The 27,251-nt window shown below is 40.3% G+C and overlaps 1 protein-coding gene across 1 annotated transcript in view; it reads right to left on the bottom strand.

The window, feature by feature from the left end:
- MAP2 (microtubule associated protein 2) overlaps window positions 1–27,251 on the bottom strand; it is a 329,228-nt gene that overhangs the window by 14,993 nt on the left and 286,984 nt on the right. Inside the window, 3 exon segments of the mRNA XM_042447021.1 lie at window positions 10,193–10,536; window positions 13,227–13,377; window positions 22,883–22,944. Coding sequence (XP_042302955.1) covers window positions 10,193–10,536; window positions 13,227–13,377; window positions 22,883–22,944 — 557 coding nt within the window.

Below are 27,251 nucleotides of genomic sequence, written 5' to 3'. Positions count from 1 at the left end.
TCCTTGCTCCTTTCCTTCTCCATTAAATGGATTCTTGGAAAGGTTTCCACCATCTGCATCCTAGGTTCTTGCTCCAGAGGGCATCAGAAGGAAAGGAAGTGGAGACAATTTACAGAAAGCTTCAAATGACTTCAAGGTCCTGTGAAAGTCTTCTTTAGAAGTACATTCCCTCTGGGCTGATGTTGACATACTCTGAGAAGTGTCAGAATAAAAAACTTTTTCTACTTCATTTCCTCTGCATGAGTTTGAGTGAAACCAAGGACTCCAACCTTCATGGCATCTATTTTTTCATTAGTGCAAAGGTTTGTTGTCTTAACCAAAGTTTACATCTGCAGTTGTAGTCTCCTTTGCTTTGTCCATCCTGTCCTGAATGTTTTAATTTTTAATTAAAATTGTTCTTGGGTGCCTCAGACTGCTCTGAATTCTTTTCTCAAGCATTTGATTCCTGCTTCACTCCCCTAAAATTATTTCCTTATATAATCAAATATCATAAGAAGCTTACTTAAAAGCTCCCCTCCAAAAAAAAAATCCCAGCTGGCACTTCAACACAATTTCAAGGGCGTTTCTTTGCCATTATTTCAACATGCCAGTAGAACGAATGAAGCTGAGCTTTCCATTTCATTAACCTTGAGTGATTGCTTTGCCACAAGGATTCTGTCTTACAATACTGGGAAAAATAGGGGACAGTGTAGTCCCCTTGTGTCAATTTGACTTCCCTCATGCACCACACTGGCTGTACAGCATAACAGCATTGGGATAAGGTTTGGATCAGGATTTGAAATCAAGGAAACATACCTCTGCCCCAGAGGAAGGCAAAGGCAAATCTCCTCTGAAAAAGTGGGGCTTTGATAAGTCATAGGGGCAGAGCTTAGCTGTTTAGAACTGCTGCACAGCAGAGGACACAATAGGATAAATGCAGCACAGCATAAGTAAAGAGGAAGTACAGGAAAACCTGGTTAATCTAAATGAATTTAAGTCTCTGGGACCAGATGAACTACATCCAAGGGAATTGGCAAATGTTATCTCAGAGCCATTGGCAATAATTCTTTGTAACTCTTGGAGAACAGGAGAAATCTCAGCAGACTAGAGAAGGGCAAATATTATTCCCAAACAATAAGTCTGACATCAATACTAGGAACGATTCTAGGCCAGATCACTAGACAGAGATTCTGTGAACATTTAGAAAGCAATGCCATTATCACAAAAAGTCAACATGGGTTTCTAAGAAACAAGTCATGCCAGACTAATCTGATCTCCTTTTTTTTAATTCACCAGCTTGGTAGACAAAGGGAATGGTACAGATATAGCATATCTCGATTTCAATAAGGCTTTTGACAAGGTTTCCCATTACATTCTTGCATACAAGCTTGTAAAATCTGGGCTAGACAATGGACTGTTAGGTGAATTGTTAGGGTACTCAAGAATGGTTCCTCCTCATCTTGGAGAGAAGTGACCAGTGGGGTGCTACAGGGTTTTGTTCTGGGCCCAGTGCTATTCAACAACTTTATCAATGACTTGGATGAAGGACTTGCATGGGCCCAGCTTTCCAAATTTGCAGTGACACCAAATTAGGAGGAGTAGCTAACACCCCAGAGGACAGGATCAAAATTCAAAATGATCTAAATAGATTAGAAAGGTGGGCCAAAGCTAACAAAATAAATTGCAACACAGAGAACTCTAAGGTACTGCACTTAGAGCAGAAAAAGGAAATGCATAGATACAGGATGGGGGGCACCTGGCTTAACAAGACTACATGTGAAAGGGGTCTAGGAATCCTAGTGGACCACAAGTTGAACATGAGTCAACAGTGTGATGTGACAGCTAAAAAGGTCAATGCAATTTTAGGCTGCATCAATAGAAGTATAGTATCTAGATCAAGGGAAGTAATAGTGCCACTGTATTCTGCTTTGGTCAGGTCTCACCTGGAATACTGTGTCCAGTGCTGGGAACCACAATTAAAAAAGAATGTTGACAAACTGGAGCATGTCCAGAGGACAAAATGGTGAAGGGTCTGGAAACCATGCCTTATGAGGAAAGACTTAGGGAGCTGGGTATGCTTAGCCTGGAAAAGAGACGGTTAAACAGGGCTATCATATCACCCCTTAAGTATTTGAAGGGGTGTCACACTGAGGATGGAGCAAGCTTGTTTTCTGCTGCTCAAGAGACTAGAACACAGAACAATGGATCCAAGCTCCAGGAAAAGAGATTCCAGCTCAACGTTAGGAGGAACTTCCTGACAGTAAGAGCTGTTCAACAGTGGAACACATTCCCTCAAAGAATGGTGGAGTCTCCTTCCTTAGAGGTCTTTAAACAGAGGCTGGATGGCCATCTGTTGGGGAAGCTTTGATAGAGAGTTCCTGCATGGCAGGGGATTATACTGGATGGCCCTTGTGGTCTCTTCCAACTCTATGATTCTATGATTCTAATTTTTTTCAAAGAAATCCCATGATAGGGTCCCCATAAGTTGGAAGACATACAATAACAACAACATGCTGCTGTGTCGATGGCAACAAAATTATCCCCAAAATCTTTAAAAAATAAACACACATAGGACATTGTACAGTTGGCCCTCCTTATCCACAGATTTTTTATCCATGGATTCAAGTATCCATGGCTTGAAAATATTCCAAAAAATATACATTCCAAAAAGCAAACCTTGATTTTGCCATTCCATACAAGGGACACCATTTTGCTATGCCATAATATTTAATGGGACTTGAGCATCCACAGATTTTGTTATCCTCGGGGGACCTTAGAACCAAACCCCAGCAGATAACAACTTCCTACTGTAACTCTCTTGTGTTTTTCCACCACTGCTTCTATTTCTTTTAAGAAAAATTACTTCCTCCATTATTTCTTTCTTATTATACAAGGAAAAATCTATTAAAGAGGGAAAGATAGCATATTGCACAACGTCATTTGATTCTTAGTGCTAAAAGCCTGTCAGCTAGAATCACCCATAGACTGAAAACAGGAAAACAGTACACTTAACCAGTTTGATTGCCACTTCCAAGAGCTCTACTGCCTGATTTGTAGATAAAGGGAGCTGTGGGTTCAAGTCTGCCTGTAAGCAGAACTACTTTTTCCCTAAAATTCTCAGTTACCCACTGGCGACAGAAATGCATTTCAAGGATGTTTTATCCATACTGTATTTCACAGTAAAATGCTAGCTGTAAAAACATGTCAGGGTTGAGCCACATCATCTCTTGTAAAGCATATTTTTTCACTTTCAAAAAAAGAGTTGGTAGAAGCAGTGACCTTAAAACACTGAAGACATGTGTTTTGCTTGCTTGTTTTTTGTTGCTACGTCAAAGCCTATACCTTAGTATACATTCTGGTGGCTCAAATGTTAGATGCCAAATGGTAAAGTAGCTTACGGCATTCTTGCTGTGGGTACTATCTCCTCCTGTTTATAGATGACCTAAGGGGGTTGTGTAAGTAACTTTCAATTTCATTTTCCAAACAACTCTGTCAAAGTGCTTGCAGCTGGCCAGAGAAATAGCACCTTGGCTTTTAGCCATTTGCAAAGCTAACCAACAAGGCAACCTAGTCTGAATCATACTAATGTTCATCAGTAGAAAAGATTAACTTATACCCATGGAGACATTTTTACAGATGGAAAGTTCTCACATGCAAGTATGAGCTTTTAGCACACAGAATATCAGGTACGTGAATCAGCCACAAGGCTGCATTAACCGTTCGCTACATTACACATAATATTGGATTCCAAATGTGAACTAGTATTTTTAAAAAGAGATGCAGACTGTTAACAGTCCAAACTTTCAAAGTGTTCTTCTTTTTTTGAAGCTCATATAAAATGTAGACTAGGAATGTTTAAAGTGGGTTTTCTTTCCAATATTTTTTCCAATAAGTTCTTTGCTTACTAGTGCACTATCTTGACATCTTATGCAACTGGAGTTATGAGCCTGATATATGCAGTCTACTGAAAGGTTTATGAAAATTCATGTACACCTCAGGGGCTATTCTCTTCTGGATACGTGTGCATAACTTTCAATGATAATATATTCCTTAGGGGACCAATTCTGCCATTCCTGTTGACTCCAGATTCTTTTTGAAGTAAACAGGACATGACACAGTCAATAGGACTTAGGTTTACTATGCACAGAAGCAGAAGGCCATTCTTCCCATATGCCTTTCTCTCTCATATATGTGTGTGTGTGTGCACAATGTTAAAACAAGGGCATCCCTCCCTTAGTTGGTATAGTGAAGGCTCCCTTTTACAGCTTTCTGAAAACATTTACTTATTGATACATGATTTAGCAAACTTGAGTTTCACCTATAATTTGACATAGTATTGTACAGTGGCTAAGAATGAGAGCTGGAAAAGTTTCTGGTTCAAATCACATCAGCTACAAATCCATCTCTTAGATTTTTGCCCCCCCACATACCATATGAGAATAACACTGCCCTCCCCATGCAGCAAGGCTTGGTAATGCAATGTAATGCCTAGTGTATAATTACAATGAATTCGTATTGCTGGTTTCAAATAAGAGGCCAACTGCCAAATGAAAACTTATTGTAGTGGGACTACACCATTCAGTGATAGAGTACATGCATGTCGACAAAACTGAGGTGAACAAACAGTTTGGTACATTATAATAAAATTGCCTGTGTTCCTATTCATTGGTTGGATGAATCAAAGGAAATAAATCCTGATCCCTGACTTTCTCACCTATCCTAAACCATGGAAATATGCTCCAGGGCTTATTAGATGTCACTGAAATGGAAAGTTGTAAGATGTGCCCACCAAGCATTTACCCACCTAGTAGCTTCTACAATTAATCTATTCCTGATGTTTCATGTTTCTCATCCATGTTTTCCATCCTCCAGTACAGTGGTAGCTGCAGAGATGAATGTGAGGTAGTAGTAGAAGAAGCCTAGAATACTGCGATGTCAGAAAATCTGTAAGTCTTACTAGTCCATTATGTCAGGGAGAGACAACTGTGAGGGAGTCGCAGTTGATGTTCTCAGCACTAACCACACATTTTGATTGCTAATAGTCTGGGACACACTCTCCTAGTGGCAATACATTTCAAAATATCCTTAGCTATATCTGAAGATAGCTGCTTATGTACTGATGAGAATGATAAAAATAAATATATAGTCATCCCTCCTTTTTCTCGGACTTGAGGTCTGTGGTCATCAATATTCACAAAGGGACAACCTCCATTATTTTTAATGGGGCATGCCCCCACAGCGCATACCCCACACGCACTCACAGGCACGCACCCCTTTCAAGACCATGGTGCTTGAATATTGGTGAGTCTCCATTTTTGCGCAGGGGTGTGTGTTCAGAATGGATCCCCCGCAAAAACGGAGGACCAACTGTAAATATATAGATCTGAGGCACACCCAGGCTTTCAAGAACCACCTTTGCCAGTTTCACCTGTCTTGAACACAAGTATTACATATCTAAGTGAAAAGATGTTTTATTCTTTGGAATTTGGAATTAGAAGGGTTTACATGCATCCCTACATTTTCATAACTGCATTTCAGGGAGAAATTCACTCACAGAGAAAGTAATACTCGCTGGAACAGCAGAATTGTCTCCTTATTTTCCTTGGGCCATCTTAAAAAATCATGATGGCCACTGGCTTACTTTTGAATGCCCTTTCTTACAGTCTTTTCTGATCTTGACAGAAAGCATGCCAGATTACATCTGAAACCCATCAGAAGCACCCAAGAGCAAAGGCCTTCAAGTTTTGTCAGTAATGGAATATTTTTATCTAGCAAACTTAAGAAGAAAAACAAACACTTCTCCTCTATTTAGGAACATAAGATATACAACTTCCTTCATCAGTACTAGGAAAGATTCTGGAGGAGATAATTAAACAGAGAGTCTGTGAACATCTAGAAGGCAATGCCATAATCACAAAAAGTCAACATGGGTTTCAGAGAAACAAGTCATGCCAGACAAACCTAATCTCTTTCTTTGATAAAATTACCAGCTTGGTAGATGAAGGGAATGCTGTGGATATAGTATATCTTGATTTCACTAAGGCCTTTGACAAGGTTTCCCATGACATACTTGCAAACAAACTTGTAAAATGTGGGCTAGACAAAGGAACAGTTACATGGATCTGTAATTGGTTGACTGGCTGAACTCAAATGGTGCTCAACAATGGCTCCTTTTCATCCTGGAGAGAAGTGACCAGTGGGGTCCCACAGGGCTCTGTCCTGGGCCCAGTGCTATTCAACATCTTTATCAATGACCTGGATGACAGAATTGGGAGCATACTTATCAAATTTGCAGATGACACCAAATTAGGGGGAATAGCTAATACCCCAGAGGACAGGATCAAGATTCAAAATGATCTGAATAGACTAGAAAGCTGGGCCAAAGCTAACAAAATGAAATTCAACACGGAGAAATGTAAGGTATTGCACTTAGGGCGGAAAAATAAAATGCACAGATATAGGATGGGTGACACCTGGCTGAATGAAACTACGTGTGAAAGGGATCTAGGAGTCCAAGTAGACTACAAGTTGAACATGAGTGAACAGTGTGATGCGGCAGCTAAAAAGGCCAATGCTATTTTAGGCTGCATCAATAGAAGTATAGTGTCTAGATCAAGAGAAGTAATAGTGCCACTGTATTCTGCTCTGGTCAGGCCCCACCTAGAATATTGTGTCCAGTTCTGGGCACCACAATTCAGAAAGGACATTGAGAAACTGGAGCGTGTCCAAAGGAGGGCGACAAAAATGGTGAAAGGTCTGGAAACCATGCCCTATGAGGAACGACTTAGAGAGCTGGGGATGTTTAGCCTGGAGAAAAGAAGGTTAAGAGGTGATATGATAGCCCTGTTTAAATATTTGAAAGGATGTCATATTGAAGAGGGAGCAAGCTTGTTTTCTGCTGCTCCAGAGAACAGGACCCGGAACAATGGATGCAAGCTGCAGGAAAAGAGATTCCATCTGAACATTAGGAGGAACTTCCTGACAGTAAGGGCTGTTTGACAGTGGAATGCACTCCCTCGGAGGGTGATAGAGTCTCCTTCCTTGGAGGTCTTTAAACAGAGGCTGGATGGCCATCTGTCAGGGATGCTTTGATTTGGATTTCCTGCATGGCAGGGGGTTGGACTGGATGGCCCTAGTGGTCTCTTCCAACTCTATGATTCTATGATTCTATGTAGCACTACATAAAGCCAATTAGGGACTCCTCAAAACACAGTCTACAAGTATCACTACAATGCCATCTGTCCTGAGGCATGGATTTTTTAAACAAGAAAATGTTGGGAACCATTTAAACATATAGCCTCCAATCGGCAATCTCTTGGGGTACAGTTTAGCAAGTTGGCTAAACATGGCTCACTCTGAGCCAGTAGCTTTTCCATCATGAAATAGTGATAGTTAATCAATTGCCTTCCTTCTTCCAACTGTTTAAGTTACATGTGTCTACTATAGGCTGAATTTTTCTTCCAGAGGACTGTAGGTACATAAAGTAATATATGGTATAATTTTTGACTCCTTTCTTTCTCCTGTCATACACCGGCCTTTGCACCAAGTGTAAGTTGCACTTTAACTTAGACGGGTTTGATTTCTTCCCCATCCCCATCTGTTAAGGAGGATCATTCTCATGGACACTCAGATCCACTATTCAAACTGGCAGAGTAAGTCTGGGTACAGAGGGAGCAAGAGATGATTTTAAATAGATTTCTTAGCTGATTAGTTTCTAATGAGACCTCTGCAGCCCTTTACTTCTAGTTTGATTTATTTAACATTCAAACACCTCTCACTCTTCTGGGAAAGGATCCTGGATTTTGGGTGCTGTCACAATGCTAGTCTGTTTGCAGGACATAATACAAGCTAAGAATAAACTTTGTGTTATTAGCTTAACAAATGCCTCTGGTAAAAGGAGAAAGTCTTCTTTCAAATGACACTACAGGATGGCACATCTGTATTCTTTTAGTAATTTTCTTGTCATATTTGCTTATGTTACTTTTTGGAGCATTTCTGCTCCTCTTTCCTTCTACAGTTACTACTGGCAGCATGGCAATTTCAGCTCAGGATATGAAACCTGGTTGCCTTCTCTATATTTGACTGGCAAAGCAGACCACAGAAAGAAGTTCTTTTCAATAGGTAGCGAAGTCAAACCAAAAATGACACAGGAGAACAAATTAATAGCTGGTATTATCAACAATGACTACCATCAGCTTTCCAGTGTCTGCAAGACTCTTTTTAGCTTTAGCAGGAGTTGACCCAGATTGAATTTGGGACCCTATACATGCACCACATGTACCAGAGGCAGCCAAATGATTTCAAGGCTGTTTTTTGTGAGTTAAGCATCTTGGATACCTCCTGGACAATACAAAGTGGCTGCCAGAAAATCCAGTGTTGATTCACTGGACCAAAGGAAGTGAGTCACTAGCTATCGCTGGTGCATGCTTTACCACATATTGACTGAGTACTCTGACAAAGGTTTTTTAGTATGGTCAAGTTACCATAAAGCTGGTTTTAAAAGCTATTTTCACAACCAGATATAGACTTCTGGTCACTTCTCTGTTGGTTTTAAGTTTTGTTATGTCTGTCAACAATTTAGGTAGTAAAGGTGGCCTCAGTTTTGCCCTCAGATCCACCCCAGTTTTATTGCTTCAGTTGCCCCCCCAGCCCTGGGATCAAAAGAGACACCAACCTGCCTTTAAAATACTAGACGTTAATGTCACATTACGATGCCCTGAAGGAATGTCATTTTTTGGAAAAAATGAGCAGGCTTCTTGCTGCTTCCAGTAATAATGATAGAAACCCTAACCCAGGCAGTCCTTTAAAGACAAAAATAATAATGGGATTACTGCAATGTCCAGTGGCATGAGACCACTTGAGCTCTAAGAGCTCAAGTAATCTCATGCTCTCAAGTTCTTTCAGTCCCACCACCTTCTCAGGTCTGCATAATGGTAAAAGGGACAGGACATTCGTAGAAGCTGATCCTCCTTTCTCTTTCTTTGTTCTCCTTCCACTGCCAGTGAAAACTTTCCTGTCCCAACAGTCCTTGAGAAATTCACTGCAGAGAGCTTTTAACAGTGTGCTGCTTTATTGTGTGTGTGTGTGTGTGTATGTGTGTGTGTGTGTGTGTGTGTGTGTGTGTGTGTGTGTGTATATATATATATATATAGTCCTTTAGTGTGTTCCGAAATAGCTTTAATTCTATAGCTTGCTTAGTTGCTTTTAAAAACAATTTTAATGTATCAAGCATTGCCTTTTTAAAGTGTTCTAGTTTTATAGTTAAATTGTTCTCGTTTAATATTCTGTAAGTCACACTGAGTCTCCATATTAGGGGAAAGACCAACTATAAATGAATAAAACAACAACAACAACATGGTGTGGCAGAGCTGACTGAAGAGTGTATTGTATTTGGTAGCTACTTGAAAAATGCTAGGTATCCTTTTATCAACCTCTCTTTACAGCAGGAACAATGGCGGGTGGCTTGCTATCACCAGGGATGGATGAATTTGCCAGTTACAATTTCACTCATTTTTTTCCAATATAGTATTAAGATCCCTTTGTAACATTTTTATAATTGTCTACAATTTTTAAAAATGGCATAAAATAAAAATGTATATGCATTTTTATGTGTATTATTCTATTATATATAGATATGCACATTTTTGCAAGTAGTTTGTCTTACTATAATCTTTATATTTTATATACCCTTTCTCACACTCACACCAATATATAGGTTTTCCTGGACTGTTTCTCCCCAAATATATAATTTTTTTGGTATGATTTTCTTTTACTTGAAGAACTCCATTACAAAATTCTGAAAGTGTGACTGCTGAAGGGTAACAGCATTCTCCTTCGCATATTGGTTCAGGAAGTGCCCATTGGCACTTCTCCAAACACTATCCAAAAGATCCATGCACCTCATTCCTAGCTGTGGCTTGCAATCCTGTGTTAAAAGCAAATGGGTCTTGCAACTCTTACAAGATGTGTTGTTACTCAAATAAACCAGGAGGGCCCAGATTCTGAGCAGGTTCTGTATCTTAAGAGTTGCATTGAAAGGAAATTCCAAGAGGCCTACTTTTTTTTTAGGAGAACCATATTAGTTCATCTTTCCCTTCTCATCAATTTTTAAAGGAAAGGGGGCATCTTAACAAATACTGTTATCCTGTAGACAACTGCTGGTGTTTCATTTTGATAAACACAGTCTCAGTTACTGTTAGCTTGAATGCCTTACCTGTCCTCCTTTCGGCTGATATCTGATGTTGTCTGTTGACCCAATTTTGGACCTGACGTTCTTGAGATCAGGCAGAGGCTGGTTGATGAGCCGTAGCTGCTTTGGGGTGGCTGGCGATTTTGGAGGCGTGCGTATGATAGCGACTTTCTTCTCGGTGGGAACCAGAATAGCAGATTTGGGTGTACCCGGAGTGTGAGGGGTTCTAGAATAGCTAGGGGTCCCAGGAGTGCCCGGAGTACGGGAGGAATAGCTAGGTGGTGTTCCAGGAGTGATTGCTGTAGATCCTGGAGTAGTTGGAGTTGATGTGCCACTCTTTCCTGTCCGGCTTCGAATAGGCTCTGATCCTGCATACACAACAGAGAAATACTGAAACCAAGATGCTCAGACCTTGTTTTCATAGGACATTGGCATCTAATGGTTCCTAAGGACATGTTATAGAAAGATTTAGCATAATTATAATCAGGATAAATATAATGCTAGAATTATGCACTCTGCTTTAAAGCTTTCTAAAAACCCTAGAAACATTCAAATCACAGCTACTACTTCCTCGGTAAGAAGAGGGCCACATTTTTTTGTGAATGAGAAACAATGCATTGAGAAAGAAAATTAATGTCAGCTTCCCTTTCCCCAAGGCTGTTCGTTTAAATAAAGCAGAACAATGGGACAAAACAGATTATGCTTGCATAGCTTTTTGTTTGTAATTCTGCTAAGAAAGCACACATAATAATAATAGGGTGCATCTACACTGTAGAAATCATGCAGTTTGATGCCACTTTAAGTGTTGTAGTTCCATCCTATGGAGTTCTGAGATTTGTAGTTTTACAAGGTCTTTAGCCTTCTCTGCCAAAGACTGCTGGTGCTTCACAATACTATGAATCACATGATTCTGTAAAATGGAGCCATGGTAGTTAGTGTAATCAAACTGCATTATTTCTACAGTGTAGATGCGCCCTAAGAAAAGATTCTAAATGAAGTTATTCCAAGATATCCAGATCAATTCAAGGCATTCTTAAATTGAAGCAACCCTCACATCATTCAATGGTACTTCCAAATAATATCTTAGATGTATGAGGTGATGTGATATCAAGCATATTCCTTTTGAAGAAATAAATGATTATTTATTTAATGTGATTCGCTCCCTACTTTACACCAATGACTACAAAATAAATCAGGTTAAACCGAGAGTCACTACATTTCCAAAGGTATCTGGTCATTTCTTTACAGCAATTGGATGCCCCTGGCCACCTCCAGCAGCCTGGCCACTATCAACACTATGAGCCTTATCACATGGGGGGGGGGAGCCAAAATGTAATGGGACAGTAGTGTCTTTCTCTCTTCACATGATGTTGTAGTACTTCTGTTTTTTTCCCAATGAAGATGGTTGTAAAAATGTGCCTTTTGTCACACTGGAAAAAGCTGTTTGACAAAAGGCATGCTTTTACAACTGTCTCCCCTAGGAAGGAGAATAGAAGTGCTATAACAGCATGCAAAGAGGCACAGAGAAAGCCACTACTCTCTCATTCAGTTTTAGCTTTCTTTTCACATGCAATAAGGCCCTAACACTCCCGCTATGTCCAAGAACAACTGATTTTACAGTGCTGTTGCAATCCATATAAAATTCAGGTGAGATTATGTACAACACAAAGTGGGAGAGTTGGTATGCAGAGCTCTGCACAACTTTAAGCAGGAGAAAGTGGGGGGATAGATAGATAGATAGATAGATAGATAGATAGATGATAGATAGTCAGACAAACAAGTTATAAGAGTGGCTGAGCCTGGCTAACTGTATGACTGAACAGATCCTTTATTGTATATGTGGGTATATCATACAATATGGATATGCTGTAGTTTTTTATCAGTTGCCTAAGGATTTGGGGAGTTCTATGGTGCTCACTGACATGGATACATAAGGGGAAAATTGAAAGTTGTTGATTAACTCAACTTGAGGCCCTTTTATACTATGCACTTATAGACCTATGATCCTACTTTATCTTTTGGCTCCTTTGTGTGAAATTGTCTTGGGGTTAGTAGTCTGGTCAGAGGCACCGCAAGAGAATTATCTGGTTGAGGATTCCAAGTGGCCTTCCCCTAAACTGCCCATCCTAGGATTTATTACAGTCGACCTTCCACATTCGCTGGGGTTAGGAGCATAGGACCCCTGTGAAAGTGGGAAAACCACAAATAAAAAATGCTACTTTTTTTAAACTTAGAGAACACCTCTCTAGGAATCTCTAGGTCTCGCAGAGCAATTCTGTGGTCAACATCTGTCAGAAGTTGACCATGAATTGTGCTGGAGGACGTACAAAAGCCTAGAAAAATGCTCTCTCTAGGAATCTCTAGGTTCTCCAGAGTGACGTTTGGCACAAGTTGACAACAGAGTCATGCTGGAGGACCTAGAGATTCAGAGAGAGACCATATTAATCAAATCCATGCATAATCATATCTGCAAAAGTCAAAGCCTGTATGTGGAGGGCCAACTGTACATGAAAGCATGGCTGTTAAACTGAAATCATAAATGCTATAATTTAGTACTGCAAAGGGGCTTTGGAATGGGGGCCAAAGGCTAGAAATAAGAAAGGGGGCAGGGGGAGGGCGCTGGTGTTGATTTTATGTACAGTGGGACCTCATCATCTGCGGGTTTGTCACCCATGGATGACAAGCCCTGTTGTCCCCAATGGCGGTGCAGGCACACAGCCATACTAGTGGCTGTGCACACACTGTGCTGCTATTAGGGACAATGGGACTTGAGGTCCTGCATTTTTTTATATCCACAGGGTGGGGGGAATCCAGTGCAGATCACCCGCCTATATGAAGGTCTTACTGTATTGATTTGAATGTACTGACCCAAATTTGGTCTACAAGGATACTAGCACATTTTTAAAATAATATTATGTTATTGTATAATTTCTGTATACATCTAGACACATATCCATCTCCTAAACCAATGAAAATAGGGATGAAGGCCATCTCCTAAGCCAATGAAAATAGGGATCCAGAAGTATTAAAGAGAGAGTTAGAGGCAAAAGACACATACTGGTGGTCCGTCGTGCTGATGAGACAGTGCTGTTCAGGGAGAAGGAATTCTCATCTCGTTCCCTGTCTGCTGATAGGCCTCTCCGAGTGGGAAGAATAGAGGATGGTCTTGGTAAAGAGGAACGCTTTTCAGGACTTTTGTTCACTCCATCCTAGTAGAAATGAAAGGCAATTGTTTTGTTTTAAATGAGACATGATTGAAAACACAGCTTTCAAGGTTATATTTCACTCTACACCCATTTCCTTCCAACGCCAGCTCCAAGAACTATGTCAAGGCAAGAAAAATCTGATCAAGATGGATAGCTGAATTTTCAAGAATCCAGTCATCAGGAGTGATATTTTGCATCCAGAAGAATCCAATATTAACTTCACCTCTCTTGCATCAGCCATTAGCAAAAAGTGTTAACAAGAATGTCAAAGTCAGGTGGCATAGACAGAAAAGAGCACTTTTGTGTAGGGGCTAGGTGGGAGGATTGCTGGCTTCATTTTGATTGTGTCAGTGTCAGCATAAGGCATTTTTATACTTGAGGCATGAAGTCAAAATCACACATCCATGCTCTGGACTGAAGCTAATTCGAAACTAACTCTCCCTCTCTTAGGCTGCTACCACACTTCAGAATTAAAGTAGTTTGATACCACTTTAACTTTTATGGCTCTATCCTACTGAGTTCTGGGATCTGTAGTTTGGTGAGGTATTCAGTGTGCTCTCTCAGAGGGCTCTGGTGCCTCACCAAATTACAAATCCCAGGATTCCAAAGGATAGAGTGGTATCAAACTGTTAAATCTGCAGTTAAAGTCATAACAAAGCTTCTTTAAATCTGCAGTGTGACTACAACCATAACGCACACACAGAGACACACATACATAAGATGCTTCTTTCACTAAAACTAAAAAGTATAATGGTGTCTGTGTGTATGCCTTCAAGTCATCTATTGAGTTACAGCAATCCTATGAATTCTACTGTATGAACTACCCAAGGATTCCTTTGCACTCCGACCTATAGTGAATGTCATTGGATCTTCCATGTATGACCTAGTCATGTTTCTGGCCACACAACTGCAAACCCATATAGGGCAAGCCCCCCCCTAAATCAAGGACTCAGCTCACTTCATAGAAAAAAAATCAACAACCTCAAACCCAGAGACAAACCAATGAGCTTTGACGTAGTCTCCCTTTTCACCAAAGTCCCCATAATGGATACTATGACACTCATCCAATAAATGTGTGAACATTGCCTTGCCACAAGCTACTTCCAATGAGACAATGGATTCTATGAGCAGACAGATGAGGCAGCCATGGAAAGCCCTCTGAACCCTGTGACAGCAAATTTTTACATGAAACAATTTGAAAAGCAAGCCCTGGAAACAGCACCAAAAAGTCCACAACATGCTTCCAATATGTGGATGACACTTTCACCATTTGGAGCAATGGAGAAGAAGATCTTACCATGTTTTTGAACCATCTGAACAACATCCACCTGAACATCCAATTTACAACGAAAAAAGAAAAGGAAGAAATATTACCATTCTTGAATGTCCTGGTAATCTGCAAACCGAACCAATGAATGAGCCACACTGTATACAGAAAGCCTACACATATAAACAGATACTCCAACCATCACCCAGGACAAAAAAAGAAGAAGAAGAAGCACGGTATAAATACTGGTAGATCACGCAAAAAGAATCTGCGAACCCCACCTCCTGGAAGATGAACTGAAACACCTAAACTGGGCTCTGCAGGCTAATGGTTACTCCAGCTCAGACATCAGAAGAGCTGCAAGACCCAGAAAAAAACCACAAGAGTGAAGACAAACAACCACCCAAAGGGAGGTATGTTTTACCATACATCAAAGGAGTCATAGACAGAATAGGGAACTTGATGAGGAAACACAACCTCCAAATGATCTACAGACTGACCAAGAAAATCCAGCAAATGCTGCACTCAGCCAAGAACAGAAGGGACCCTTTCACAGTTGGAGGAGATTACCACATACTGTACAGCTGTGGACAAGTCTAGAAACCACCAAATGGAGTGTTCAAACACGAATCAAGGAACACAAGAGTCACTGCAGATTGGGCCAGCCAGAAAAATCAGCAGTAGCAGAACATGTTATAAACCAAGCTGGGCATAAAATGCTATTTGAAAACACTGACATTCTGGACCATGCCAACAACCATCAGGTCAGAATGCATGGAGAGGCCATTGAAATCCATAAACACCTGGGCAACTTCCTGGGCTACCAGTCCTGAAAAACATCAAAATCAAGACTCAACACATACAAATGACTATAATCCAGGGTCAGGGGATTTGCCTGCAGACAATGGGTTGCTAATTAAATAGAAACACATATCCTCCCACTCTGAGGCCTTGCTATTCAACAACAAACTGATACCCAGATAACATGTAAATCATTTCCCCCAACCAAGGGTCACACAGTATACAGTATATACCCCACTCACATCCATGCCACCACCCTCTGAAGATACCAGCCACAGATGCAGGCAAATCATCAGGGATAAATTCTTCCAGAACACGCCACAAAGCCCCAAATCCATAAAAAACAATCAGAGGTAGGTTTGCCAGTTCCTTCTTCTGAAATTTGGCCTACAGCAATTGGTATTCATTGGTATTCTCCCATCAAATACTAACCAGGGCTGTCTTTTTTACACTAGATTGTGGCAGGCTCTGACCATCACCCTTGAGCTCTGCCGCAGTTACGTGTCTCATCCACAATACCCTTGTGCCTTGATTCTGCTGCTCATCCTCCATGCTTAGGATTGGGCTACATATCCTGATCTGCCAGATTTCATCAGGCTTCATCTCTGACCTATCTGGGGTTTTTCCCCCCTAGGCTTTGTGCAGCATACAACAGCTTTTCCACTGCCCTTGAGAGTAACATTTTTCAAAATGGAACTTAGCACCATGACAATAGTTATCCAAAATATGGGATTTTGCTGTTGCCTATAACCTGAGGTTGGCACAGGAATGGATCATATCATTCACCCAATTAGTTCCTAACAGATATAACTGAAGCAACATGGAACCAGACGCTATGGAAATGGCTCTGGAAAGCAACCGGAAATCACCTTTGCCCCTTTCTGAAATCTATAATCTCTGTGCTACCACTACCTTACCTGAACATCTGTTATTGAATATGGCAAGCAGTCTCTTGAGCCTGCTGAAGAGGGCCGTGTAATGTAATTGTCTGTATCAAGCAAAGTAGGTTTTTTAGCAGTAATTAGTGAGCAAGCTGAGCTGGGTCTTGAAGGAAGCAATGCTTTTGATCTAACCTTTGAGGCAGGAATCTTTGACAAAGAAGAAGTCTAGTTATGAGGAAACAAACAGAAGAAACACAACATGAAGGTGGACAGTGAAGCAAATGGAAAATGCATGCAGTATGGAATACAGACCATGAAATAATATTTTAAAAATAATAATCATATGTCCAAATGATATGGTACACATGAATATAAAGCTATTGCAAGGCTTGAAGAAATAATGTTAATACATTGGGCCTTTGGTAGCCACTGGGGTTTGGTTCCAGGACCCCCGTGGAATACCAACATTTAGTTCCAGGACCTCCCTGGAATATTAAAATTCATGGATGCTCATGTTAAATACAGTGACTTAGTAAAATGGTGTCCCCTTATAAAAAATGTTGAGAAGCTGGAAGGCATCCAGAGGGTGGCGACCAAATTGGTGAAAGGTCTGGAAACCATGTCTTTTGAGGAGAGACTTAGGGAGCTGGGTATCCGGAGAAGGGACGGTTAAGAGATGATAAGATAGCCCTGTTTAAATATTTGAAGGGGTGTCATACTGAGGATGGAGCAAACTTGTTTTCTGATGCTCCTGAGAATAGGATGCAGAAGAATGGATGCAAGCTACAGGAAAAGAGATTCCACCTAAAAATTAGAAGGAACTTCCTGACAGTAAGTGCTGTTTGACAGTGGAACACACTCCCTCGGGCCTGTTACAGACTGCCAAAATAAAGCTGCTTCGGGTCTCTTTGGAGGTATGCTATTTAAATGATGCATGGGTCCTAAGAGTCCAGAGGTCGCACCAAAGCCACACTCAATTCCTAAGTGCTGGAGTGCAGCTTTGGTGCAGCTTCCGGACTCTTAGGACCCATGCATCATTTAAATAGCATACCTCCAAAGAGACCCGAAGCAGCTTTATTTTGGCAGTCTGTAACTGGCCTCGGAGTGAGTTGGAGTCTCTTCTTTGAAGGTTTTTAAATGTCAAGGATGCTTTGAATGTGAGTTCCTGCATGGCAGGGGGTTGGACTGGCAGTCCACTTCAGATATCTTCCAACTCTAAGATTCTATGAGCTATGAAAATGACAAAAATTAAAGTTTGCCTTTTGGAATCTATATATAGTTTTTAAAAATATTTTCAAGGAGTGTATGGTTGAATCCATGGATAAAGAATCCATGGTTATGCAGGAAAGACTAATAATCTATTGACTATTTTTTAATGTCAGACATGGCTTTCATAGTAATAAATGAACAAAGAAAGTCGCCTTAGTCAAACCATTGAACCTATACTTCCTTGTATCAATTTTCCACATTATAGACTGGGGTCATCCCAGCACCGTTATTGAGACCCTTTTTATTGGGAGACACAAAAGACCAAATGAGAGGCCTTCTAGGTTTCAAAGTGCTTTAGACTGAGCCACAACCAATATGATAAAACCTGCCTCACTAATAAAGGTAAACATTTAGTTTTAAAGTATACTATTTCTACAATGTGGAAGATCCAATGCTAAATGTTGTAGTAATAATTTTTAAATTACGCACCAAAAGTGGCATCCTGAGATTCTTTGCTCACCTTGAGAGTGGGCAGTTCTTCTTCATACATGAAATTTTAATAAAAGATATAATGGTGTAATGTATTACAATTCTCAGTGACAAAAGGGACCAATATGCATATATTCTGGCTCAATTACTCTTTGAGATGTTGATTCTATATTTTAAGGGAGGGGTTAAGCGCATATTTTGAAAGAAATGATCCATTTCATATTCACCATAATGTTGTTCCCTTAACATTGTTTCAATGGAAATCTGAAAATATTTTATGATGGTGATGAAGGTGGTATTGATGATGACAATGTTTAAGAAAATGCACAAGTTTTTGTAAATCAAATAAAGAATAAAAAAAATCGACAAATTTGTTATCTACCATAGACAACATAGTGTAGTGGTTTGAGTGTTGGACCTTGACTCTGGAGACGAGGGTTTGAATCCCCACTAAGCCATGGAAACCCACTGTATGACCTAGGACAAGTCACACACTCTCATCCTCAGAAAATCCCATAATACAGTAGATTCACCTTAGGGTTGTCATAAGTCAGAAATGATTTGAAGGTACACAACAACAACAACCATAGATACATAAATCAGAGTCTCAACATTCTTTCTGCCACTTCACACATGGGGCAAACTCCTGCTTTGTCAGACACAGCTATGATGAGGAAGCTCCATCTCCATAGTTATTTTTGCCCATGCCATCCTCCAAAACCTCAACTTTTATCCAGGCAATTCCCCACCTGAAGGGATTCCAAGGCATTGCAGATCAGGGATGCATTGAGAAGGGCAGCTGAAGAGGCCCATTAGGGTCTTGCTGCAACTGCTGCTCTCCAAAGTGCCCCATGACTGCCAGGACATTACAGTTGTAATTTCCCAGTGACCCAATCTGAAATTCTTTAGTTGAGATGCTTCCTGAATTAAGAAGCAATCCATTCATTAATGAACACAAATTACAAGAGCATAAGACTAGTTAACAATCTTGTAAACAGGGAACAGGATGCCACCCAGTGTATACTTTTAAATTTTCTTTTTTAAAAAATTAAAAGGCCAGGTACAATCCATCTTCACAGACGTACATCCGCTTGCAGAGGGAGAAACTGGTATAGTTACATGTGAATTTTCTCCTTCGTTTGTTGGCATACATATATGTATGATGGCTGTGTTTGTGTGATTTCAAGCTGTTTTGCAACTTGTGGTGACCCTAAGATGAACCTATCATGGGGTTTTCTCAGCAAGATTTCTTCAGAGGGGGCTTGCTATGGCTTTCATCTGAGACTGAAAGAGTGTGACTTGCCCAACATTATCCAGTCAGTTTCCATGGCTGAGTGAGTATTTGAACCCTGGTCTGCAAAGTCCTGGTCACACATTCAAACTACTACACCACTCTTGCTCTATATGCATGCATACTAAGGGGAAATAGGATCCTTACTGCATCCTATTTGATTAATTTATATATTTGCAATTACTTCTATTTTGCTCAATGTTGAAGGAGGACATAATATCAAAAACCATTGTCCAATATCCTGTTCTCAGAAAACAGACAGAAGGGAAAAGTCTAAACTGGGAATGATATACAGGAAGCTGCTTTCTTCCAAGGTTTTTCTCTCACCCAGTGTTGTCTATGCATCTCTCTTGGGTGTCGGGCTTAGAAACATCCTAGATCACCTGCTACCTAACCCTCTTAACTGCAGAGGAGACAGTTTGAACCTAGGACTGTATGCATTGAAAGCAAGTCCTTTACCACTGAGATACTATATTTTATGCAGATGAGCATAAGATGAGTATACTTAATTATGGAGATGTCCCTTGGCCCAACTTTCCAGACCACCTTAAAAACCAGCAGCCAGATTAAGTGAAGGAGGTCCATTCAGCTTCCAACTACGGTGCAAGGAGGATGAGATTACCGAATACAGAATAGTTACATATCTGTAACATTAGGTTACGAATCCGTAACTGCAATACTGAATGCCAGCTGAGTGTTTTATGTGCTTATTAATTATTTCTTGCTCAATATTTCTTGTCTTATTACCTCCCTTTCTCCAATAGCGTCTACTCTTAGTACATAAAAAACTGCAAGTGAATTCCCTTCTCTCCATTTTGAAGCAAAATGGAAAAAGGAGGACCATAGACTGTTTCTTCAAAGAAACTTCAGCCCATCACTACTCTGCCAGGATTTGCTGTCTAAGCCTCTGAAGCAAATCAGTGGCCATCACCAAACCTTGGAGCAGCAATTCAGTAAATAAATTGTGTGTTATGTATGTATTCTTAATAGATTCCTTGATAGTTTCTTTGTTGTAAGCCCAATCATCTGTTTCATAAAACATGAATATTAAATTAAAGACTGAATGATGTCACCTCCTTTAAAGTGAAAGGTTTAAATGACATGGATAAGCTAATTCTTGTGGGTCTTGGTTAGATATTGAACCTAAATCTCTTCCATTCTAAGTGAATCCATCTTATGTTACTTCATCATTTTTTGATCTATGGTTAACAATCTGCCTGAGAGTTGGTAGGAAAATGGGCCAATAAACTGTTTTCAAAATTTCATTTTGAATGAGTTCACCCACACAAGATTCCTGGTGGGCAAGTATTATCCAAGAGCATTGTTGATAACAACATGTTGTTGTCGATTTCAGCAGTAATCTAAATACTGGCAACTACTTAGTGCTGAAGAAATGGTGATCACTGCCCTCCAAAGAAACAGTCAATGTAATTAAGCTTACAATACTAATTATGTGAGTCTGAAACTATTATTGCTTATTTTCACATAACAAAACAAAACATAGCCCCCTCTTTTTTGATCCATTAAAACTACAATTCACAAATTGGCCTCTCTGGACCAATTTATATACACTATTTATACAGATGGCTAAATATTACACTTAGATGTGGTTGTAGTTGTTTTTCTGTGCCTTCACATTGACTTTGACTTATGATAACTCTCTCCTAGGTTCTTCTTGGCAGGATTTATTCAGTGGATATTTTGCAATTGCTTTCCTCTTAGACTAAGGGAATGTGACTTACCCAATGGGTTTCTATTGGTTTACCGCATTGACTTTGCTTCCACAATAGACTCGGGATGAAACTTTAAGAAAGTGGATCTTATTGCATTTCCCTGTCGCCAAGGAGTATACAGCCTGTTTGCAACCTGGGCTTCTCTGGGACTCTCCTGCATCTTTTCAAGAACAGGATTTTCCAGTTCTTGACAAGATGCATCAGAAATCCAGCTTGCAAACAGGCTGCGTACTCACTGATGACAGTGAAAGGCAATACGATCTGCCTTCTTAAAGTTACATCCCACATCTGTCGTGGGAGCAAAACCAATGTGATAAACTCCTATGACTGAAGGGGCATTGAAACCATGGGCTACCAGACTCTACTCCAGCACTCAAATAGTACTACACCATAATGGCTCCTAGGTGTGTGCGTTTTTTATGAGTGTGTAAATGACAATGTATTCTGTAGCTCAAGCTTTAAACAAACGAATTAGAGTAACATTAATGTTCCAGGTTCATATAGTAGGCCTTTCCAAATCAGTATAGCTAAAAGGTGTGGGAAGGAGAAGAAGAGAAAATAAATTATGCAGATAGACAAAAAGAAAGGAGGGAGGGAAGGAAGGAAGGAAAGAGGGAGGGAAAAGAAAAGAACCTTAGGCACCCAAAACACTGCAGTGAGAATAAATTCCAGTAGAGGAGCCATTTTAGTCTGTAACAGCAAGAATAAGGATAAAGGTTGTCAAGAGCCTGGGGAGGAAGGGATTGGGCACTGTTTACAAAGCAGGATTAAGACAGACATGATGACACAGGAGTTTATCACACAGGAGGAATTTCTCTTAATTTCGAATGAAAAGAAAGTGGAGCCAGAACGAATTCACGTGAATTCGCTAGTTCAGCGAATTTACGTGAATTTGAATTGCATTCGAACTGACTTCCCATTGCCTGAAAAGAGCTTGCCATTGCCCAAATTTGCGTGTGGTAGTCTATCATGCAGTAACGTGAAACCCCATGATTGCGTTCGGATTGCCATTGGATTATACTTCTAATTTCTCTTGTCTGATAAACTCCACAGGTGATGGGACACATCTGAGAGTAGGAATGAAGAAAACATTTTAAGTGTCTAACAGCTCAGCCCCATTATTATTTTCTCTGAGGTGAACCCATAACTCATTGTAATTTCAGAGCCAATTCCTCTAATCCCTGATAACAACAACGGCAACTATTACATGACATTTTGAGACAGCTCTCATTATCAGAGAACTGTCTGATCACCTTCATGCCAAGGTCATTTTCTAAGGTTGGTTTGCTGCTGGAAATCCATCACTCCAATTCAGGGGTGTCACTAAGGGGGTACAGGGCATGTGGACAGCACCAGTTGACACCCTAAGCAGAGAGTGACACTGCTGCTCTCCAAACATCTGTCTTTTGGCAGAACCAGGCTGTGGTGTTTGCCACCTACACGTTAACTCAACACTGGTTTTGTGTGTCTACTGTAGTTGTGACTAACTCATAAGATCCTGACCATTATTCCCACCATGCTGAGAGACAGAAACAAACTGGTCTAAAACAGTGCTATTAGACTGTGTGTGTGCATGTTTTAAAAAACGGTGATTGTACAAGATTAAGGGGACTGACCCAACAGATAGCTCAATAACTTCTTAATAATTTATCAGTGTATTAATTTCCCACTGTACAATAGATAGGAAGTCTTAATGATCTATGACTAATTCAAGAATGGAAAATGATGTTTCAAGTTGGCAAAGAAATTCTTTGCAGAAAAGATGATAAAACCACTGGAAGCACAGCAAAAAGGGGAGCGAGTAGACATGAATAATAAAGAAGACAATTTTACTCACTGAAAGTTTTTCCTTTGCTTGCTTAAACATCCCAGGAGTTTGATTCATTTCACCACCAGCAGCTATTAGATACAAAGAAAACAAAATGCTCATAACGGTTCAAAGAAGTAATTTCAAGCTCATCTGTAACATATCCCATTTGAATTGCCATGCAATCTTTTTTTAAAAAAAGAACAGCTTTGTTATTAGCAATAGGTAACAACAGCAACACAAATTGCAATGAAGATGTCAGAAGATAATGATCTTTTGTGTTCTCTGTCCTGGGTAAAGAGGTTTCACAGATTTCCAAGGGACCTTGTCAAGTGGCATCATGCAGAAATCTTATCCAAGCAACTCACACCCACAGTACCAAAATATCATCTTCTGTCCTTTTCAGTAAGATTAGGGATGGGGATGAGATATATACATAGGCTGTGTGTGATAGCCTTTGACCAGAGACAGCACCCTGTACAGTTACCATGGCCTCAGTTTAAATGCTAGTCCCACCTAGAGTAGACCTATTATATCAATGGGATTCACATGCATGTCAATTTTTTATTCAGCAGCTGATTCAATTAGTTTGCACTAGTTGTGACTAGCAAGTAAATTTAGGCTCACGTGCCTTAAATATGGTTTTACAGAGGATAGAACAGAACATAACGCAAATAAATACCACTAGAAAACTGTTTTTTTAATGTTGCATTATCACAATGTTTTTGAAAAGTCACTTTCACCTACACAGAGAGAAAACTGCATCTAGGCCTATTGTAGTCTATGCATTGCTGCAAATGGCCCTTATGTTCTGCCCTCTTGATTGCACAACATGGGGTTTCCATAATTTTGTGTATTGGGTTTACCTCTGACATGGTTTTGGGAGAGAATGGACCACAGGACACCTCAATGGAGGAATTCAGTAAGATGATGGAAAGAGTGATGTTCATATGAGGGCTAAAAGCAGGGCTGGACACACATTGCAAGCACCCAAGTTTTTGTTTTTGAATGATTTCCAACCTTCCCTTGTTGACTTTGGAGGTCCTGGATGGGTCTTCTGTTTAATTACATGGAGGCTTCTATTGGCACTCAACTGTACACAAGCAGAAGTTCCTTTCAGAACAACCTCACCAACAGGAGAAAGGTAAGGACTGAGCAGCCAGAAATGGTGCGGCTGGTGCTCTTTATCCTTTAGCAGGCTCAATGTACAGCTATTATACTGATTATTGGATGCTATGAATGGAATCCAAAGAAGCACAACTGTAATAGTGGGGTTTATAAAGATTGTACTATGACAAGTAGCTTTCTGGAGCAAGAAGGCTTAGCATTCCATTCACAAAATTATCTCAAATTTGAGTTGAGGCCAGCTATGACAAATATCCATTGGTTTGAGAAATGCAAAAATTTACCCAGGTTGCTCAGGGCTCCATTGCTCCAAAGCAATAGATCTGCTGCTAATGTGACTAATTTTGTTTTTCCATAGAAGAACCTCAGTTAAATAGCCTCCTACTTCAGATATGTGCTAAAGACGTAGGGAGAAGGGAAGGAGAGAATGGAAGGTCCCACCTGTAAATAGGTTACACTCAGCCCAGGTTGCATGTGCATTTTTATCAATTCTATTATCATTAGTTTCCACCAAATAACAGGTTATTCTTGAATCAGATAATCAGATTAACATCCATTGCTATAACATGAGGAAGCCTTTCTTCCTGACTCACCTGACAACATAACAAGTCCTCCATCTGAACAACAAACCTGGATCATGACTTTGCCCTGTCCCTTGGAGCTTTGACTAACAGCTTAATCATGCAAGAAACATTTTTAATTCTGGGCCGCACACCATGAATTTCAGGTGAGAAAGACAAGCCTAATACATGTTTGTCTCAGTTCATAGCCCAAGCTGATGCTTCTTGTCTGGCCTGTGATATGAAGGCTGTGATGTCACAAAGGAAGCAAGGGTTTACATTTTCAACCAATCAAAGAGTGAAATACAAACGAAGACTATGTTCACTCAATGACAGTGATGATTTAAAAGGCTTTCTTCAAAGTTTCAAAGCCTTCTTTTCTTTTTCATGTTGTGTTTCAACAAGAGGGAGTAGGAACTTAGAATCAACATCTGTAGTAACTGCGAGTATATGGGTAGACATGCTTGCATGAAGTAGCTTCAGAAAGCTTGCTTTTCTCCAAGCCAAGTTCTAATATCCCCATTTGTCCAACCAAACCTACTCAGAAAGAAGTCCCACTGATCAAGTCAATAGGATTTCTGTCCAAGAAATTGTGTTCAAAATAGTAGTTATAAAAATGGTATGGATGTCCATCTAAAAAATTAACAAAATCTATATATATATGAATTAGATCATTCTTAACTTTCTCGGATTTGCAATTTTCCCTTCCTTCTTCGAAGTTCAGTTTGAAAACTTGAGGCAAAGAAAGATAGCCATCTACGGTTAGCATTGTGGTTCCAACCCACATTTCTCAGCAGCCCAGATCTTTAGCAGGAGAGGGGAAAGCATTGCAGATATTGCTATAGATGTAGTTTTAAGTGAGGATTTGTGGTGTTTTTTTCTAAATCTCTGCTTCTGAGCTCACTGTTTTCCCACTGCTGCTGCTGTTGGTGGAAAAACAGCAATCTCAGTGAAGATCATAGGACTGTGGTTAAAGTTTTTTCATCCCTGCACAGTAATCCCTAAATTTCAGAGGGCAGAAAGGTTTAGAGCTCCATATTCCTGTTAACTGAGATGCATGTGGAACAGTGTGCCTGCGTATATGCTCAACGATGTAAGGGGAGAAATGTGCATCCATAGGAAATATGGGTGTGTTCACCGAGATGTGGAGGAAAAAAAATGCCCTGCAATCTCTGTCAATACTAGACCACAACCTACGTGAGTGAAGATTGTGCACCCCTGATTTCAGACACCAGAAAATTAAAAATGGCAAGACTTTAGAGGCCATCATAGCCAAATGTGAGTTTGGCTTAACAGAGCCACATAAAGTTCTCAGGCCTGTTACAGACTGCCAAAATAAAGCTGCTTTGGGTCTCTTTGGAGGTATGCTGTTTAAATGATGCATGCATCCTAAGAATCCGGAAGCTGCACCAAAGCTACACTCCAGTGCTTAGGAATGGAGTGTGGCTTTGGTGCGATCTCCGGACTCTTAGGACCCATGCATCATTTAAATAGCATACTTCCAAAGAGACCCAAAGCAGCTTTATTTTGGCAGCCTGTAACAGGCCAGTGTATCCTTTCTATGCTAGTGTCTCTAATTTTCCTTCCACAAGAAAACAACCATTTCCCTTCAAGGGCCATAATCATAGGAAGCGATGAGGTGGCATTTTTCTTGTATTTTCAGTTTTAAACCCCCCCCCCCCGCCCCGGACTTTCACTTAGAAGATGAGCTGGCATATAATGACATACAATTCATCATATACACTTTGCATGTTGAATTTCAAGTTCGTATAATCCTCACACTTTCTTCCTTTCAAAAGTAAACTGCAAGATTTTAGTGTCTGGGCAGGTCTAGTGCTGGCATGACTTTTGCATGCAACAGGAAACCATGGTTTCCAGTTACATCTGAAACAGACCTTGGCAGTATAATTGGGAAAGATGCTAAAGGGATTTCAGCATTTATCACATACTCTCATTGCCCACTCAAATGTGAAATTCCAGAACTATAGCATTTGTACCAATGAGTACAACGGTACAGTCAGCCCTCCTTATCCACGGATTCTTTGTCCACGGATTCAAGCATCTACGGTTTGAAGATATTCCAAAAAAGTAAAAATTCCAGATGGTAAACCTTGATTTTGCCATTTTATATAAGGGACACCATCTTACTCTACAATTGTATTTAATGGGACATGACTATCCATGGATTTTGGTATCCACAGGGGTCCTGGAACCGAACCTCAGCGGATACCAAAGGCTCACTGTACTGGGAAGACTGACAAGCAGAAGGCACTTGTTCTTAGATTAGTATTTACTTCTAAACTGTAAAAACCAATTTATTTTCACTAATATTTAACATGATTAGACAGCTTTAAATGGATATAGGGGCTGTACAAACAGCCCTGAAGGGCAGTCTCCAGCCACCCTTTCTTCAGCTGGATCAGGGCCACGGCAACCACATGCTGTGGCCTTTCCAGGGTGCAAAAAGGAGATGCAAAAAGTGGCTCCTTTTTGCACCCTGGACAAGGCGCCATAGATGTGGAGGCATGGCTATACAGTACAGTGGTACCCCGGGATACGAATGCGCCGCCTTACGAAATTTCCGGGTTACGAAAAAAATCCATTTAAAAAAACTGTTCCGGGTTACGAAGGTTTTTTCGGGTTACGAAAAAATTTTTGGTGCTTTTCGGCGCTATTTCACACGAAATCGCGGCTTTTCCCCATTAGCGCCTATA

This window comes from Sceloporus undulatus, chromosome 1 (assembly GCF_019175285.1).
Source record: "Sceloporus undulatus isolate JIND9_A2432 ecotype Alabama chromosome 1, SceUnd_v1.1, whole genome shotgun sequence".
In the NCBI taxonomy this organism is placed as follows: domain Eukaryota; kingdom Metazoa; phylum Chordata; class Lepidosauria; order Squamata; family Phrynosomatidae; genus Sceloporus; species Sceloporus undulatus.
Note: the sequence above shows the minus strand (reverse complement) of the source record. Positions and strands in the feature narration are given on the sequence as shown.